Genomic DNA, 16,225 nt, shown 5'->3' on the forward strand with positions numbered 1-16,225 from the left:
TCTCACACGCTGTTAGAGGAGCGCTCGGCTCGCTCCACCTCGCCCTCCCTGCTGACAGCCACCGTGGGTCAGAGAGTCCTCAGCCGGCTGGACGACGGCTCAGGATGCACCAGCCCCGAGCGGGTCATCGTCCTCTGGACGGAGGAGGGCATCAGGAACAGCCAAGACATCCTGCAGGTGAGTGAGACCAGGACCAGGACCAGGACTCAGACTGATCGAACCAGATAACCTTTTCTGTCATCTCCTCAGACTCTGGACTTCCCTCTGGAGGAGCGTCTCAGTCTGGCCGACCTGACTCTGGCCCTGGACAACGAGCTGCTGGTCAGCGGGAACGGCATCCAGCAGGCGGCGCTCATCTCCTACAAGAATGAGATCCAGCACCTGCAGTAGGTTTTCCGAACTCAGGTTTCACACATTAAACCACTGAGGTTCTTTAGGTACTGACAGGTGAACTGGAAACACAGAGACTGTTTCTTCATTATATTCATGATGTTTACATCAAACACTTGGTTATTGCTGTACCTGTATGTGATGAGAACAGTGATCATGTGACCTCAGTTCTATGACATGGTTCAGAAACCTGGATCAGATGTTTACAGGTAGAGAGTCCAGGGTTCTGAAACCAGGAGTGTCCTGTGTGTGTGTGTGTGTGTGTGTGTGTGTGTGTGTGTGTGTGTGTGTGTGTGTGTGTGTGTGTGTGTGTGTGTGTGTGTGTGTGTGTGTGTGTGTGTGTGTGTGTGTGTGTGTGTGTGTGTGTGTGTGTGTGTAGGGTGATGGCGGAGCAGGCCTGCAGGGAGCGGGACAAGGTGAGAGTGGACCTGGATCTGGCCGATCAGAGGAACCTGAAGCTGGTGAGGGAGGTGGACGAGCGTCACACCAGCATGGAGTCGCTGAACCAGAGCAGGATCAGGTGACCTCTATACGACCAGACTCTATACGACCAGACTCTATACGACCAGACCCTATACGACGGATTTCTCGGCCGGACCCTATCTGGCCGACTCACTCCGACCGGACTCTATCCGACCGGACCCTATACGACCGGACCTATCGGCGGACTTCTCGACCGGACCCTATACGGCGGACCCTACTCGGCCGGACCCTATACGACCAGACTCTACTCGACCAGACTCTACTCGGCCAGACCCTATCCGACCCGAGACTACTCGGCCGGACCCTATACGACCGGACCCTATACGACCGGACTCTACTCGACCTGACTCTACTCTGACCAGACTCTATACGACCAGACTCTATCTGACCAGACTCTATACGACCAGACCCTATACGACCAGACCCTATCACGGACCCTATACGACCAGACCCTATACGACCAGACCCTATACGACCAGACCCTATACGACCAGACTCTACTCGACCAGACCCTATTCGACCAGACTCTATACGACCAGACTCTACTCGACCAGACTCTATACGACCAGACTCTACTCGACCCGGACTCTATACGACGGACTCTATACGGCGGACCCTACTCGACCGGACCCTATACGACCGGACCCTATACGACCGGACTCTACTCGACCGGACTCTATACGACCGGACCCTATACGACGGACCCCTCGGCCGGACCCTATACGACCGGACCTATCGGCCCGGACTCTATACGACCTGACTCTACTCGACCAGACTCTACTGACCGAACTCTATACGACCAGACTCTATACGACCGGACCCTATACGACCAGACTCTATACGACCAGACTCTATACGACCAGACTCTATACGACCAGACCCTATACGACCAGACCCTATACGACCAGACTCTATACGACCAGACCCTATACGACCAGACCCTATACGACCAGACTCTATACGACCAGACTCTATACGACCAGACTCTATACGACCAGACTCTATACGACCAGACCCTATACGACCCGGACTCTATACGACCTGACTCTATACGACCAGACTCTATACGACCAGACTCTATACGACCAGACTCTATACGACGGACCCTATGGCGGACCCTACTCGGCGGACCCTATACGACCGGACCCTATAACCGGACCCTATACGACCAGACTCTATACGACCTGACCCTATACGACCAGACCCTATACGACCAGACCCTATACGACCAGACCCTATACGACCAGACTCTATACGACCAGACCCTATACGACCAGACCCTATACGACCAGACTCTATACGACCAGACCCTATACGACCAGACCCTATACGACCAGACTCGTCTGACCAGACTCTATACGACCAGACCCTATACGACCAGACTCTATACGACCAGACTCTATACGACCAGACCCTATACGACCAGACCCTATACGACCAGACCCTATACGACCAGACCCTATACGACCGGACCCTATACGACCAGACTCTATACTTGTAAACGTGATCAACACAACGTGAGGTCGTAGCTGCATTTCACTTCCTCTTTGATCAAATTAATGATGACGTGTGTTGACGAGCTCCTCTCTGATTGGCAGGGACCTGGAGCTGGACTTCCGTGATAGGCTGGTGGCTCTGCGCACGCAGTCGGAGCAGGAGAGCGAGGCTCTGCTGCAGCAGGTGGAGCGTGAGCGCAGTGTCCTGCAGGGGGAGCTGCAGCTGCTCAGAGTGCAGGAGACGCAGCTGCAGGAGGAGGTGTGCAGCGCCGCGCAGGTGAACATGGTTCAGACTGGGTCAGCCCGGTACTTTATATATTCAGATAATATGTTGTGTTGATGTTTCATGTGTTGATTTTTCATGTTGTGTTGATGTTTCATGTTGTGTTGTGGTTGTTCAGGAGAACAGTCGTCTGGAGGATGAACTCAGTGTCGTGAAGATGAAACTGACTGAAGCTGAAAACTCTGTGAACAAACTGCAGAGAGACATGAAGCAGCTGCTGCACGACAAGGTAACACAACACAACACAACTTCTGACAACCGGTGCACAGTACCCTGCACTGTCCCATGTATCAGTTAAATCCACAGGTTTATGTAAAACACCTCACTCTGTAAACCAGTTAGAACCAGTCTCTCACACACACACACACACACACACACACACACACACACACACACACACACACACACACACACACACACACACACACAGTGGTGTAAGGTGACTCGTCTCCTTGTAGCTGATGAATCTTTGATGAAAGTTTCCTCTGTGACTTCGTTCCTTTCTTGTTCTTGACTTTTTATTTTTCACTTCCAACGAAGCCTTTTGCTGATTGATTGACAGCTGCTGTGAACCAATGACATGTCTTGTTTGACAGTTTGGTGGTTTGGACCCGGCGGGCGCAGGTCCGAGTCATGAGGAGCGTTTCCGTGAAGTCGTCAAAGAGTACGAGCTGCAGTTCAGGGTAAGAGAGCGAGTGACCTTCACTGAACCTCTGGCCGTTTGTTTCCACCTGTTTTCATGGAGGATTGTGGGTAATGTCGTTCGTTCAGTGAATCTGTGCAGACGTTTTTAATGTGCCCAATAAATAAAGGTCATAAATTTAATGAAATCAGAAGGGAAACATTCGTATGATCAAACTGAGTCGATGAAGTTTTATTTTGAAAGAATCTCAGTGAACTTCCTTCGTGTGTGACGTGAATCACAGTTTTAACGTGTCTGTGTTTGTGCACCTGAACGCATCGTGTGGGTTCACCAGAGAATCCAGGTGAGAACCTGAGCTCTTCTTCTTCATCGCCATTCTTCTCCTCTTCTCTAAAACATTCATTATTTCAGCAGCCTTTCTGTTTTTTAAATCCTCGTCACATCTGTCCAGCTTCTCTACACGATGACACGTCTTCCTGTTCAAACTTGAACTTTGACCTTCAGAGTCAGACTAACAGGACGTGATCAGTTAATCCTGGATCAAGTTATCTCACACTTTAAACTGCGGCTGCTGAAACAACGACAACACTGGTTTCCAGGGAGGCAGAGGGTTTGTAGTCATGTGTGTGTGTGTGTGTGTGTGTGTGTGTGTGTGTGTGTGTGCGTGTGTGTGCATGTGTGTGTGATGCATTCAGGAGCTGCGGGACAGGAATGATGAGCTGAGCTCAGAGCTGGAGCTGCTGAAGAGTCAGAGGAGCAACAGGAAGTCCAGAAGAGACGATGATGCTGCATTGAGCTGGACTGAACAACACTCTGTCAGCGCCGAGTCCGACTCTGGTAACACACACACACACACACACACACACACACACACACACAGACACACACTCCGCTCAAGTATTAAATCATCTGTGCTATATTTCTTTAATTAGCTGCAGCTTGAGTAAATCTTCAACCTGCAGGAAACAGATTTCAAAATAAGACGATGAGCAGATGTTTCAAAATAAAAGCCCATGTAACTCAATAAACTAGATTCCAGTTCCTGTGGAGCCGGTCGGAGCCGTTCAGCTCGAACATGGACACGCCCACCACACACACACATTTACATTCTTTGTGTCAGGTTTCTGTGTGTCATCGTTGTGGTTCAGTCTCATCATGTCTCGCAGTGAGTCTCTGTCCCTCTCCCACTCGTGACCTTTGACCTGTGTTGTGTTAACTTGTTGTGTCACAGTCGACGGTGTTTGTGTGTTTGTGTTTGTGCAGACGACTCGGACATGAAGCGTCACTCGTCTCCTCTGGTGAAGAAGAAAATGCAGCTGGATGATAAGAGCGGTGAGAAACACACACACAAACACACACACACACACACACACACACACACACACACACACACACAGTACAGCAGTGTAAATACTGCACCCCCAGGTCTGGACAGCGTCTCTGGTCCCGTCATCAGTATCCAGACTGAACTGGCTCTGGAGCAGCTGAAACAGAAACACAACCAGGAGCTGCAGCAGTTGCACATCCAGCTCGACACACAGGTAACACAACATCAACAAAATCAACACAATCAACACAATGCCATAAAGACATAATCACAATATTTATTTCTTGATAAATTTCACTTTGTTATCATAGATCATTGAACAAACACCATCTGTACATGTGTAATAATATTTAAATAGATTTGAAATGTAACACACATTAACACTGATAAATTAATGAGAATTTGAATTCATGTTATAATAATTAAAACCTTCAGGTGAATTACTATGAGCGAAGTCTGGAGCTGATGAGACAGAGTATGGAGGTCGAGCGTAAAGACATCTCTCAGGCCTTCAAGGTAAAACATTTTTTTATTAAATATGATAAATGATATAAAACACACACGTCAGCCTGTTGTTATTCAGTATATATTTAATCTATGTGGCTTCCAGCTCCACTTTCATATTTTGAGTTCAAAGAATATCAAAGATAGACACTGCAATTTTTTGTCTATTTATTTTATTCTTTTACGTTATTTTGTCTTTTATATTCTTATTATCTGCTGTCTGTGAAAACCGCCCCATGTGTCCTTCAAAAATATGTTCTTGCACGTCAGCTTGAGATCAGTGAGCTGGAGGAGCACAAGGCTCAGGCGGAGGCACAGGTGAAGCAGCTGAAGGAGGCTGTGGACAAACTGCAGACTCCACACGGAGGAGGAGGAGGAGGAGGGTGGAGCAGCGAGCAGGAGCGAAGGTGACGAAGAACAACTGCAGATTCATCACAATGAAAAACGTTCTTTTCCTCCTCTGTGACTGCAGCGTTGCGTTCAGGTGCTCCTCAGCACAACACTGATACTAAAGAGAAGCTGTTTCTATTTTAATGACACTTTGAGCAGTTTTCAGTAAAACTTTTATCTGACTTGTTTTCAGAGTCACTGCAGATCAATAACTTTTCTCATTAATCCAGGTCACATGAGGACATTTGACATATTAACATTTTTTTAAGTTTCTAACGTCAACAACTCAGAAGTCAAGTTCTCAAGTTCTCACCGACTTTAGAAGAAAGACGTTTAGGTTAACGTTGCAATTGTTTTCGACACCTGAAGTGAAATTCTTATGAAGAGTTTTGTCTTTTTTCCCAGGGTGCAGCGGGAGCGTGCGGAGCTGGAGCAGAACTTCGCCAGAGAGATTGGTCATCTGGTCCAGAGGCTGAGTGCAGAGAAGGATGAGCTGGAGGCGGAGCTGAAGCTGAAGCTGGACCAGGAAGTGATGGTGGTGAGGTGCGTTCAGGAGCATTGGACAAATGTGTGTCAGAGTGAAGCTCAGTCAATGTTGCTGGTGATGATACAGACAAGTACGGAGATGAGTTCACAGTAAATGAACTTTCACACGTTGCTGCAGGTTCCTGCCTCTTAATAATGTTCCAATCCAGAATAACTACTGTTTCGTATATTTACAGTTGTTTGATTCATGGTTTAATATCAGAATATTAATGGATCTTTCTTAAAGTCATGAATTAAGAAATCATCATCATCTGCGACGACCAATAAAATAAAACAACGTGGCGTCTTAACGTCGTCTGAGCAGGGAGGAGTCTGAGCAGCAGCTCTGTCAGATGAAGCTGCAGCACGCCGAGGGTCAGCGCCGCCTCCTCCACCAGCTCCACAGGGAGCGCCAGAGGCTGCAGGAGCAGAGAGCATTCTGGGAGAAGCGGCTCGAGGAGGAGAAGAAATACATGAAGGAGGAGCACGAGGAGGCGGTCCGTCAGCTGAGGGAGCAAGTGCTCTGTTTACAAGAAGCCGTACAGAACGCAGACCTGCAGATCGGCCAATCAGAGGCCAGATTGAAGGAGTTCGGAGAGCGCTGTGGTCAGTTAGAGGACGATGTTGATGCCTCTGGTGGGCGGTGCTCTGAGCTGGAGGCCAGGCTGGAGGAGGCCTGCGCTCAGCTGGAGGAGAGCATCGCCTTTCTGGAGTCTCATGAGGTTGTAAGTAAACGTCTGGCGGCGGAGAAGTGCTCGGTGGAGGAGGAGCTTCAGCAGGCGAGGACCAGAGAGGAGCAGCTCCTGGGTCAGGTGACTCAGCTGAAAGAGGAGCTGGGAAACGTCCAGGCTGCGTCCGACAGCATCCTGCAGGACCGGGAGCTGGTAGCAGACAACTGCAGCCGCCTGTCCAACACCTTCGTCCAGCTGCAGGCTCAGCTCAGAGCCCGAGACCAGACCGTCGCCACCTTAAGATCTGAGCTGGAGAACCTGCAGGACGCCATGAGGACCAAAGCCGCTGAGCTGGACTCGTTAAAGACAGACCGCGCCCGCCTGATCCAGGACCTGAAGGAGCAGGCGATGGCGGTGGACAACCTGCAGCTGCAGCTGGACGGAGTCTCGGAGGAGCTGGACCGGAAGAGGAGCTTCGAGCAGCAGCTGCAGGAAGTTCTGGTGAAGGAACAGACCAGAACCTCGCTGCTCCAGTCCAGGCTGGACGAGGAGAAGGAGGAGGTCTGTCGTCTGAGCCAGGAGAACAGTAGCTACACCCGGCTGGCTGACCAGCTCTCCACACAGATCGTAGAGATGGAAGAGGAGATCTCCACCCTCAGAGACCATCTCCGAGATCTCAGCTCCCAGCTCAACGAGACCGCGGACCTGGTCCTGGACCTGAGGAGGCAGCTCAACTCAAGAACCAGTAAGGTGGATCAGCTCCGGGCCGAGGTAGCAGACAGCGCTGGTCTCTTACGTCACGTCAAGTCGTCATCTGAGACGAGGAACAGCAATGTTCAGCTTGAGGCCAAAGACGGAGAGCTGGTCCAGGTCCAGCAGCTGCTGCAGGCCCTGCAGGACTCCCAGGACCAGCTGAGGACGTCAGAGCACGAGTTTGAGGAGGAGAAGAGGAAGATGAGGCAGCAGCTGATGGAGCTGGAGCAGCTGGTCCTGGCTCTGGAGGAGGTGACGGAGAGTCCGCTCAGGTTTGTGGAGCATGAGACCGAGTCACATTCAGAGCGAGGTCTGAGTGACAGCTAACCTCTGTCTGCTGACGACTAATCACATCCATCATCTGAGACTCGGGTCCTCAGGTAGAACTGAATGAAATCACCCACAATGCACTGCTGCAGGCTGAATCTGCGGTCTGATTGGCTCTGTGTGGAATGCTCTAACTCTTCACCTCTAACCGAAACATCTAAACGCATGAGACCGTTCATCACTCAATCACATGTTTGTGTCCTTCTCTGCACACTGAAGATGAGGATTTCATCGTTTTTGTAGAAAGTGAAAATTTAAGGTTTCGGTCTGTTTCAAACAAGTGAAAACCAAACAGCTGAAATATAAAGTTTCAGTTAGTTCACTTTGTTTGAAACACACCAAGCCTTCAGCAACCTGATCTGAACATTTACACTGACACAGCTTCAGATTCATTTCAGTCAATTCCAACACCTGATTTCATCATAACTCAATAACGTTCAGCAGAGAATGATTTTCCTCCCTGAGCGTCGCTACGTTCACTGAAGCAGCTGAATATGAGACGCATCTGTTTCTGATTTATGTTGTGTTGGATGCAGGACTCAGCTGGAGGAGCTTCGATCAGAGAACGTTGCTCTGCAGGAGCGACTGAACGTCCTGCAGCAGGAAGTCCAGAACCTGGAGGACGACGTCGCCAAGAAGAGGTGAGAAAACGTTGTTCAGAACTGTGGATGAAGTGATGATATGAGATGAAAGTTGCAGGTAAATTCAGTCACAGCAAAGTAGAAAGTTTCATTCAACAGGATGAAAATATAAAGATCTGGATCACAGAGGGAATCAGTTCTATCAGGATGACACTTTTATAATGAGCAGTAGATTTTTCTATCTTGGTGGTTTTGACAGAAAAACTTAAAACCTTGATGATGAGAAATTAAACCAGGTGAAATTTAGAAGCTTCTTGTCTCGTCAGGAGGAAACTCGACGAGATGGAACGAGAACACGAGAGGAGCAGAGAGGAAGAAGAGAGGCTGCACAGAGAGGTGAGGCAGCTCCGTCCTGCCGACGTGCCATCGAGCAACACCATGAATCCTAACAAACTCTGACATCTGATCTCTGCAGAACTCTAAATATAGAGAGGAGGTTCTGGACCTGAGCAGCAGGAACCTGCAGCTGAGCAGCGACAACGCTGAGCTGAGCGCCCGTCTCCGTGGAGACCAGGAGTCGGCCCGGATGCTGGGGGAGCGCCTTGCCACCGTGTCCAAGGAGAAGGAGGAGGAGGGAGCGACGGTGAGAGAGGAGCAGCTGGTTTCAGATGTTTTCACATCTGTGTGGAGACACCAGGTGTGAACTCACCACAGACAGATGTTCACAGGTGTGAACTTAGTGTTCAGAGGAAAGGTTGAACCTTTATGTAAAGTTGACATGACAACATGTTCCAGGTATCTGCAGATTTAAAGTTTCTGGATCTCTGTCGTTTCAAATCGTCTGATCAAGCGTGACTCAGAACAGAGAATCTCTCTGTGCCGCATTAAATTAAAACATGAAAAACTGGAGCAGACGTGTCAGAAGGAACGGTTCAACGCTGTTGGTGTCTCTCCTCTCATTGGCTGACGTGTGATTCAGGTGCGGCGGCTGCAGGAAGCAGCAACGCAGCAGGAGAGAGAGAAGCTTCAGCAGCAGACGTCCTGGACGCAGGAGCGACATCTGCTGGAGAAAGAGCTGAACTCCTGCAAGGACAAGGTGAGAGTGACGCTCGGACTCGAACCTTCACGCCTGGGGGGGTCAGATATCAATAGCTCCTCCCACTGACTCTAACATCAGTAGCTTTGGAGACGTTGTTGAGCCGTGTTGGCGTGTGGTTGAAAGCTCGGACTCAAACCCACTTCCTGTTTTTCCTCAGCTAGGTCGTCTGTCGGGGCTGGAGGCGGAGCTCAGCGCTGTGACTCTGAAGCTTCAGTGGTTGGAGGAGGACAAGGCCAAACTGCTGAGAGACGCCGACGACCGCAACCACAAGGTCACAACCGACTCACATCAAAGAACCAATCACAGAGAGACGTCTCTGTCTCACCGCTGTCTCACCGCTGTCTCCTCAGGTGGAGAAGCTGCACCAGTCGCTTCTCACTCTGGAGTCGGAGGCTGAGCTGCTTCGCTCTCAGCTCCACGCCCAGGAAGCAACTGACCTGCAGAGGGCGCTGGATGATGCTCGCAACAAGGTCAGAAATACAACAGGAAATGACATCAGATACTTAGTTTGATATACTGACAGTTTGTCATCAACCACTCTCCTCCTCATCCTCTTCTTCTTCTCATCTGCGCCCCCTGCTGGTCGTCAGGTGGAGGACTTGGAGACGAGCATCGGGAAGTTGATGATGGAGAAGGAGGAGCTGTGTCGGTCTCAGGAGGAGCAAGCGTCCATCACTCTGCAGGAGGAGTCGCACAGACAGAGAGTCCAGAAGCAGGAGCTCCAACACAAGGTACCTCACCCCCTCACCCCCGTTAACGTGGCCGGTGTCGTTCTCGCCTGTTAATGTGACCCGTGTTGTTCTCAGCTGACGGAGCTGCGGCTCCAGAGTGTGGACGTTCACAAACTGACGCAGGAGCAGCAGAAGCTGAAGAACAAAGTGAGCGAGCTGGAGATGGCCAGGACGCAGGCGGAGAACCAGGTGAGAACCTCAAAATCGAATCATCATCTGAGCTTGGACTCATGACATCGTCAGGTTAAACCCTCAGTGTTGCGCAGGCGCAGCACACGCGGCAGCTGCAGGAGGTGCAGGAGCGAGCGAGCGGCGGCCGCATTGAGCAGGTGGAGCAGCTGCAGGTGCGACTGCTGGAGGAGCAGAGGAGGAGTCAACAGCTGGAGGAGACGCTGAAGCTTCAGGCTCAGCAGAGCAGCTCTCAGATCAGCGTCAAGCAGGTAAACACCACAGCACCCCCTGAGGCTGAGGAGTGTAACAGAGTAGCAGCTTCTGAGTCAAAGCTCAGTCCGAGTGGCTGACGGACATTTCATCATGTCTTTGTTTTAACAGGAACATTTAGAACATCTGTTGATGTTAGCAGGCTAATGCTAATCTCACACACACACGGCTCAGGTGTCTGATCCAGGATCCGTTCACACTGAAACCAGATTAACTATGAACGGTCGGTGTTGTGTTCAGGATCAGTACGAGAAGGCAGTGGCGTCGTTGCAGCAGAGGACTGAGGATCTGGAGCTGAAGCTGAAGGCCGTCCGCTCGGTTCTGCAGGAGAAAGTCCAGGAGGTCAAAGAGCAGGTCTGTCTTCAATCAGGTCCTCATTTCATTGGAACATCAAAAACACTGAGACGACGAACGCTCAGTCCAGCTGTCTACATACTTTTGGCCTCACTCTGAAGTTTGTGTGTCGTCTGCAGATGGCGAAGAACGCCAAGTCCAGCGGGCTGCTGAAGGATCTGTACGTGGAGAACTCTCAGCTGATGAAGGTGCTGCAGGTCACCGAGCAGCGGCAGAAGAAAGCAGAGAAGAACAACTTCCTGTTGAAGGAGAAGGTCGGGGCACTCAACAGGCTGCTGAGAGAGATCGTCCCCGTGTCGCTCGCCACGTAGCTCCCGCAGGAACAACTCCGCCCCCGCAGGTTCAGGGACCAATCAGCAGCTGGTCTGAGATCAGTTTCACTAAAGCAGCCAGGGGCCGTTAGCCTAGCTTAGCACAAATACTGGAGGCAGTTGGAAACTGTGAGCACCAAGTCTGGAAGTAATGGAAAAGCTCTTAAATCTGTTACGATGAATCAGCAGAAGTACGTGACTTTGAAATCTGACAATCTTACAAATTAAATCTTTATCACGAGAGGAATGTCAAACAAATTACGTTTGTCACTGTTTGTATTTTCTTAAGCTTTTCTTTGAAAATTCTGTCTTTATTTATTTTCTCAAATGAAAACTTTTTGAAATTTTTCTTACATTCCGACTTTTAGAATAGGTTAGAAATTCAAATGTGAAACGTCGACCGAAGACGAAGACGTCAGCGTTTTCTCATAACTGTCGTGTTTAACTTTAACATTTCCTCGTTCAAACCAGAGTATTTTTTTAATGTCAGTTTTATTTGACGTGTGAACATGTGACTCACACGTTTCCTGTTTGCATCATGTGACGCTGCAGGTGAAATAAACATTTTTCACTAAATCAAGTTGCCATTATGTTATTTTTGTTTTAATCAGCTTCCTGTTTGATCAGAGGTGTGTGTGTGTGTGTTAGGCGATAGGTTGTGGTGGTTAGGGGGGGGTTAGTGAATGCAGTCAATGTGTCCTCACAGCCATAGAGAGACGTGTGTGTGTCATTGACTTATTTGGCTGAACTGGAAACACTTGTCTTTCCATCATTGTGAGGACGTGTTGTCACACCAGGTGAGTCTCAGGCGTCAGATTCTCGTTGTCATGACAAACTGATGAGACGTTTAGAAACTGATTTTATTTTTCTGAAAACAAACATTACATCGTCTGATGCTGAACTCTGGTGATGAAGAGCAGATGTTCCACCTCTCAGCTACTTAGCTCCGCCTCCTTTAGGACACAACGTGCTCCAGGACGCCCTGACGAATCAGCTGCTCACATTTCCACCGCGGCAGGAAGTGCTGAGGACACAGAGACAGACGGTGACGTGAGGACTTCCTGTAAAACTAAAATCTCATTGACGAGTGTGAACTCTCTGAGCTGCCGTAGGTTTGTGTCCTGACCTGACTGTTCTTCTTCAGCAGAATCACTGTCCCGTCATCGATTTCAAACTCTCCGTGGTCCTTTAAACACCTCACCTGCAAACAGACGTGTCACCGTGGTGACGTCAGACTTATTGTCCCCTGAGGGAAATTGGTTTTCAGTCATTTCAGTACAATCAACACAACACACAGGTCTGTGATTGTGGATGATTTTAGAATCAGTGTGTGTGTAATGACGGTTTTAGTTTGTTGGGGACAGAACATGTTGTAGAAACATCTGGAACAGTGCAGCTGGACTAAGCAGCAGCAGGAGGCGGAGTTTACAGATGGAAGTGATGTCAGAGCTCAAACGGCGTCTCACCTCGATGTAAAGACTCTTCGGAGGCTTCATGTCCTGCGTGATGTCGAGACCTTCTCCTCCGCCCAGAGAACGCATAAACGACGCCAAAGACTTTTTATAGTTACTGAACCACTGCAGCTGCGGCAGGAAAAAGGAAACAGCTGATTTTGAATCATCAACACAGAAAAACCAGTGAAACATCTTTTAATTAATTCACATAGAAGCTGACTCATCAAAAAAATACTGGATCCTACATTTCCCACAATGCTCAGCAGACGTCACCAGGAAACTGACCCTGCACCAATCCTTAAACTCTCACCTCCTCTGCGCACATGTGGAATCGAACGTTGGCGGGCAGAACGCTGCCGTACTCCCAGCGCAGCGCTCGGATCCTCAGCAGGCGGTCGTACCTGAGGGGGCGGAGACAAAAGACATCAGCGTCGTTCCACTTCTAAAATATGGAAGTAAAAACTGAGCGTCTCCAAACCTCAGTGCGACTGTAAAGAAAACGTTGGACTAATCGTTCATCGACTATTAAAACTGATTCACGTGTTTCTGACGATAAACCTGAGTTTCATCTGAAAACAGGAAAACGAGCTGCAATGGAGACGCACGTCACACGTGCAGGTGTGTGGTTACAGGTGTGTGTGGTTACAGGTGTGTGTCAGGTGTGTGTCAGGTGTGTGTGTGGTTACAGGTGTGTGTGGTTACAGGTGTGTGTGAGGTGTGTGTGGTTACAGGTGTGTGTGAGGTGTGTGTCAGGTGTGTGTGGTTACAGGTGTGTGTCAGGTGTGTGTCAGGTGTGTGTGGTTACAGGTGTGTGTCAGGTGTGTGTGAGGTGTGTCAGGTGTGTGGGTTACAGGTGTGTGTGAGGTGTGTGTGGTTACAGGTGTGTGTCAGGTGTGTGTGGTTACAGGTGTGTGTGAGGGTGTGTCAGGTGGTGGTTACAGGTGTGTGTCAGGTGTGTGTCAGGTGTGTGTGAGGTGTGTGTGGTTACAGGTGTGTGTGAGGTGTGTGTTCAGGTGTGTGTCAGGTGTGTGTCAGGTGTGTGTGAGGTGTGTGTGTGAGTGTGTGGTTACAGGTGTGTCAGGTGTGTCGGTGTGTGAGGTGTGTGTCAGGTGTGTGTGGGTGTGTGGGGTGTGGGTGTGTGGTTACAGGTGTGTGTCAGGTGTTGAGGTGTGTGTGAGGTGTGTGTCAGGTGTGTGTGAGGTGTGTGTACAGGTGTGTGTCAGGTGTGTGTGAGGTGTGTGTGGGGTGTGTGTGAGGTGTGTGTCAGGTGTGTGTGGTTACAGGTGTGTGTGGTTACAGGTGTGTGTCAGGTGTGGGGTGTGTCAGGTGTGTGTGCAGGTGTGTGTGGTTACAGGTGTGTGTGGTGTGTGAGGTGTGTGTCAGGTGTGTGTCAGGTGTGTGTGGTTACAGGTAGGCAGTGACACAGCGCTGGTTCCTCAGGAGGCAGCAGTGACGCAGTTTGATTGACGGAATCAGTTCAGCTCGACCTTCAGATTTTGCCTCGTTCCTGAAACACAGAAACAAACGAGTCAGTCAGGCCCCTCCCCCTCTTCATTTTATTATCACTTATCAATAACATCTGTTTTTCCACTGATTGATCAAAGCTCTTTGTAAAATCTGAGAAAAAAGAGGAACGACACTTTAGACATGTTCAGTTTGAACAAAAAATATAATTTAACTGATGTCATGAAGTCATGAACCTCTAATATTTATATATTTATGACAACAGTGAAAATATCTGAACATACATCAACAACAATAAAACATTTAAAGGTTCAGTGTGTAGGATTTAGTGACATCTAGTGGTGAAGTGTCATGTTGCAGCTGAACACCCCCCCTTCATAACATGACAGAACCTGTGGGAGCTTCACTTGTCATAGAAACTCAAAAGGTTTAGTTTGTCCAGTCTGGGCTACTGTTAAAAAAACATGGCTGCCTCCGTAGAGAGGACCTGCTCCTGATGTAGATATAAAGTATTTAAATATAAAGTATTTAAATATAAAGTATTTAAATATAAAGGCTCATTCCAGAGTAAAGAAAACAACAATTTGTACAATTTAGATTAAACACTAGTGAAAACATCACAAGGATTATTTTGTATTCTACCAAAAGATCCTTTCAGCTGAATCTTACACACTGGTCCTTTAAATAAAGAAAAGTTTTCATAAACTTATAACTATACTTGATTAACTTATAAATAAATATATGATTTTAATCTGATTTAATGTAAAAGTCTCACACGTCGCTCTGGTTCTGTTCGTACAGACACTCCATCTCCTGTAGAACCTGCCGCAGCCCATCCTCCTGAGAACCACACAAACCACACAGAACAGACAGAACCACACAAACCACACAGAACCACACAGAACCACACAAACCACACAGAACAGACAGAACCACACAGACCACACAGAACAGACAGAACCACACAAACCACACAGAACCACACAGAACAGACAGAACCACACAGAACAGACAGAAGAGACAGAACCACACAAACCACACAGAACAGACAGAACCACACAGAACAGACAGAACCACACAAACCACACAGAACAGACAGAACCACACAAACCACACAGAACAGACAGAACCACACAAACCACACAGAACAGACAGAACCACACAGAACAGCAGAACCACACAGAACCACACAGAACAGACAGAACCACACAGAAGAGACAGAACCACACAGAAGAGACAGAACCACACAGAAGAGACAGAACCACACAAAACAGACAGAACAGACAGAACCACACAAACCACACAAAAGAGACAGAACCACACAAAAGAGACAGAACCACACAAACCACACAAAACCACACAGAACAGACAGAACCACACAGAACCACACAAACCACACAGAACAGACAGAACAGACAGAACCACACAGAACAGACAGAACCACACAAACACAGAACCACACAGAAAACACAGAACCACACAGAAGAGACAGAACCACACAGAACCACACAGAACTATAATGATTATAATCATCACATTAAATGAACAACTCCATGTCCCAGCTCCGTGAGAATATGAATCATTCAATCAAAGATCGTCTTCGGTTTCTCTGCTGAAAAAGTTGTTTGTCAAAATGTTTTGAAGCCGAACAGTAAAACATTTGATGAACTATGTGAATTAATATTCAGATTATTTCTGGGAGGAGCAGACTTCTGAGTATAAACACTTGAATGTTGAAATGTGAGATGTTCCGAGGGGGCTCGGGTGGACTCACGTTAAACGCCGGTAACTGGCCGTCGTGGATCCGGTGGAGTTCTCTGATGAGCTCCGTGGATTTCTCACAGAACATCGTGAAGTTTCACACGAGGATCAAAGGAAAGATCAAAGGAAGAAGCGACTTTATTCCACTTCGTCTCCCTGACGACCAGGCTGCAGCGCGGGAAAAGTGCTCTTCTGGCGACTGTTATCGTCACGTGACCGGAAGACGTGGAACTCCGG

At 48.7% G+C, this 16,225-nt stretch overlaps 2 protein-coding genes across 10 annotated transcripts in view; one reads left to right on the plus strand and one right to left on the minus strand.

The window, feature by feature from the left end:
* Positions 1-11,889, plus strand: part of ninl (ninein-like) — a 24,018-nt gene extending 12,129 nt beyond the window's left edge. For 3 of the 9 annotated variants that reach the window (XM_035173292.2, XM_035173291.2, XM_035173296.2), the window contains 24 exons: positions 1-177; positions 250-386; positions 770-910; positions 2,472-2,646; positions 2,771-2,881; positions 3,249-3,335; positions 3,991-4,132; positions 4,559-4,627; positions 4,721-4,836; positions 5,058-5,138; positions 5,397-5,533; positions 5,922-6,059; positions 6,367-7,737; positions 8,329-8,433; positions 8,700-8,769; positions 8,849-9,070; positions 9,353-9,469; positions 9,630-9,743; positions 9,823-9,942; positions 10,063-10,203; positions 10,279-10,392; positions 10,470-10,643; positions 10,885-10,998; positions 11,118-11,889. In XM_035173292.2, the coding sequence (XP_035029183.2) occupies positions 1-177; positions 250-386; positions 770-910; positions 2,472-2,646; positions 2,771-2,881; positions 3,249-3,335; positions 3,991-4,132; positions 4,559-4,627; positions 4,721-4,836; positions 5,058-5,138; positions 5,397-5,533; positions 5,922-6,059; positions 6,367-7,737; positions 8,329-8,433; positions 8,700-8,769; positions 8,849-9,070; positions 9,353-9,469; positions 9,630-9,743; positions 9,823-9,942; positions 10,063-10,203; positions 10,279-10,392; positions 10,470-10,643; positions 10,885-10,998; positions 11,118-11,309 (4,365 nt within the window). In that variant the 3' untranslated portion in view covers positions 11,310-11,889. Of the gene's footprint in view, positions 178-249; positions 387-769; positions 911-2,471; positions 2,647-2,770; positions 2,882-3,248; positions 3,336-3,990; positions 4,133-4,558; positions 4,628-4,720; positions 4,837-5,057; positions 5,139-5,396; positions 5,534-5,921; positions 6,060-6,366; positions 7,738-8,328; positions 8,434-8,699; positions 8,770-8,848; positions 9,071-9,352; positions 9,470-9,629; positions 9,744-9,822; positions 9,943-10,062; positions 10,204-10,278; positions 10,393-10,459; positions 10,644-10,884; positions 10,999-11,117 lie in introns of those variants that run through there. The other 6 variants (XM_035173294.2, XM_035173295.2, XR_004698081.2 and 3 more) reach the window with 6 other exon arrangements.
* Positions 11,890-12,151: 262 nt separating this feature from the next.
* gins1 (GINS complex subunit 1 (Psf1 homolog)) lies at positions 12,152-16,219 on the minus strand. Its single transcript, XM_035172329.2, has 7 exons — positions 16,002-16,219; positions 15,003-15,067; positions 14,172-14,270; positions 13,074-13,164; positions 12,776-12,892; positions 12,436-12,510; positions 12,152-12,333 (listed from the first exon to the last, which is right to left on the minus strand). The coding sequence occupies exons 1-7, from the start codon at positions 16,074-16,076 to the stop codon at positions 12,265-12,267; spliced, it is 591 nt and encodes a 196-aa protein (XP_035028220.1). The 5' UTR covers positions 16,077-16,219; the 3' UTR covers positions 12,152-12,264.
* Positions 16,220-16,225: the final 6 nt, after the last annotated feature.

This window comes from Hippoglossus stenolepis, chromosome 12, assembly GCF_022539355.2.
Source record: "Hippoglossus stenolepis isolate QCI-W04-F060 chromosome 12, HSTE1.2, whole genome shotgun sequence".
Lineage (NCBI taxonomy): Eukaryota > Metazoa > Chordata > Actinopteri > Pleuronectiformes > Pleuronectidae > Hippoglossus > Hippoglossus stenolepis.

Excerpts from the sequence above, each read along its gene's own strand:
- gins1 (XM_035172329.2), bottom strand. The coding sequence starts at position 16,076 with ATGTTCTGTGAGAAATCCACGGAGCTCATCAGAGAACTCCACCGGATC. Across the intron at positions 15,068-16,001 it reads GCCAGTTACCGGCGTTTAAC|GAGGATGGGCTGCGGCAGGT; the intron begins GTGAGTCCACCC and ends TGTGGTTCTCAG. Across the intron at positions 14,271-15,002 it reads GAACAGAACCAGAGCGACGT|GAACGAGGCAAAATCTGAAG; the intron begins GTGAGACTTTTA and ends TCTGTGTTTCAG.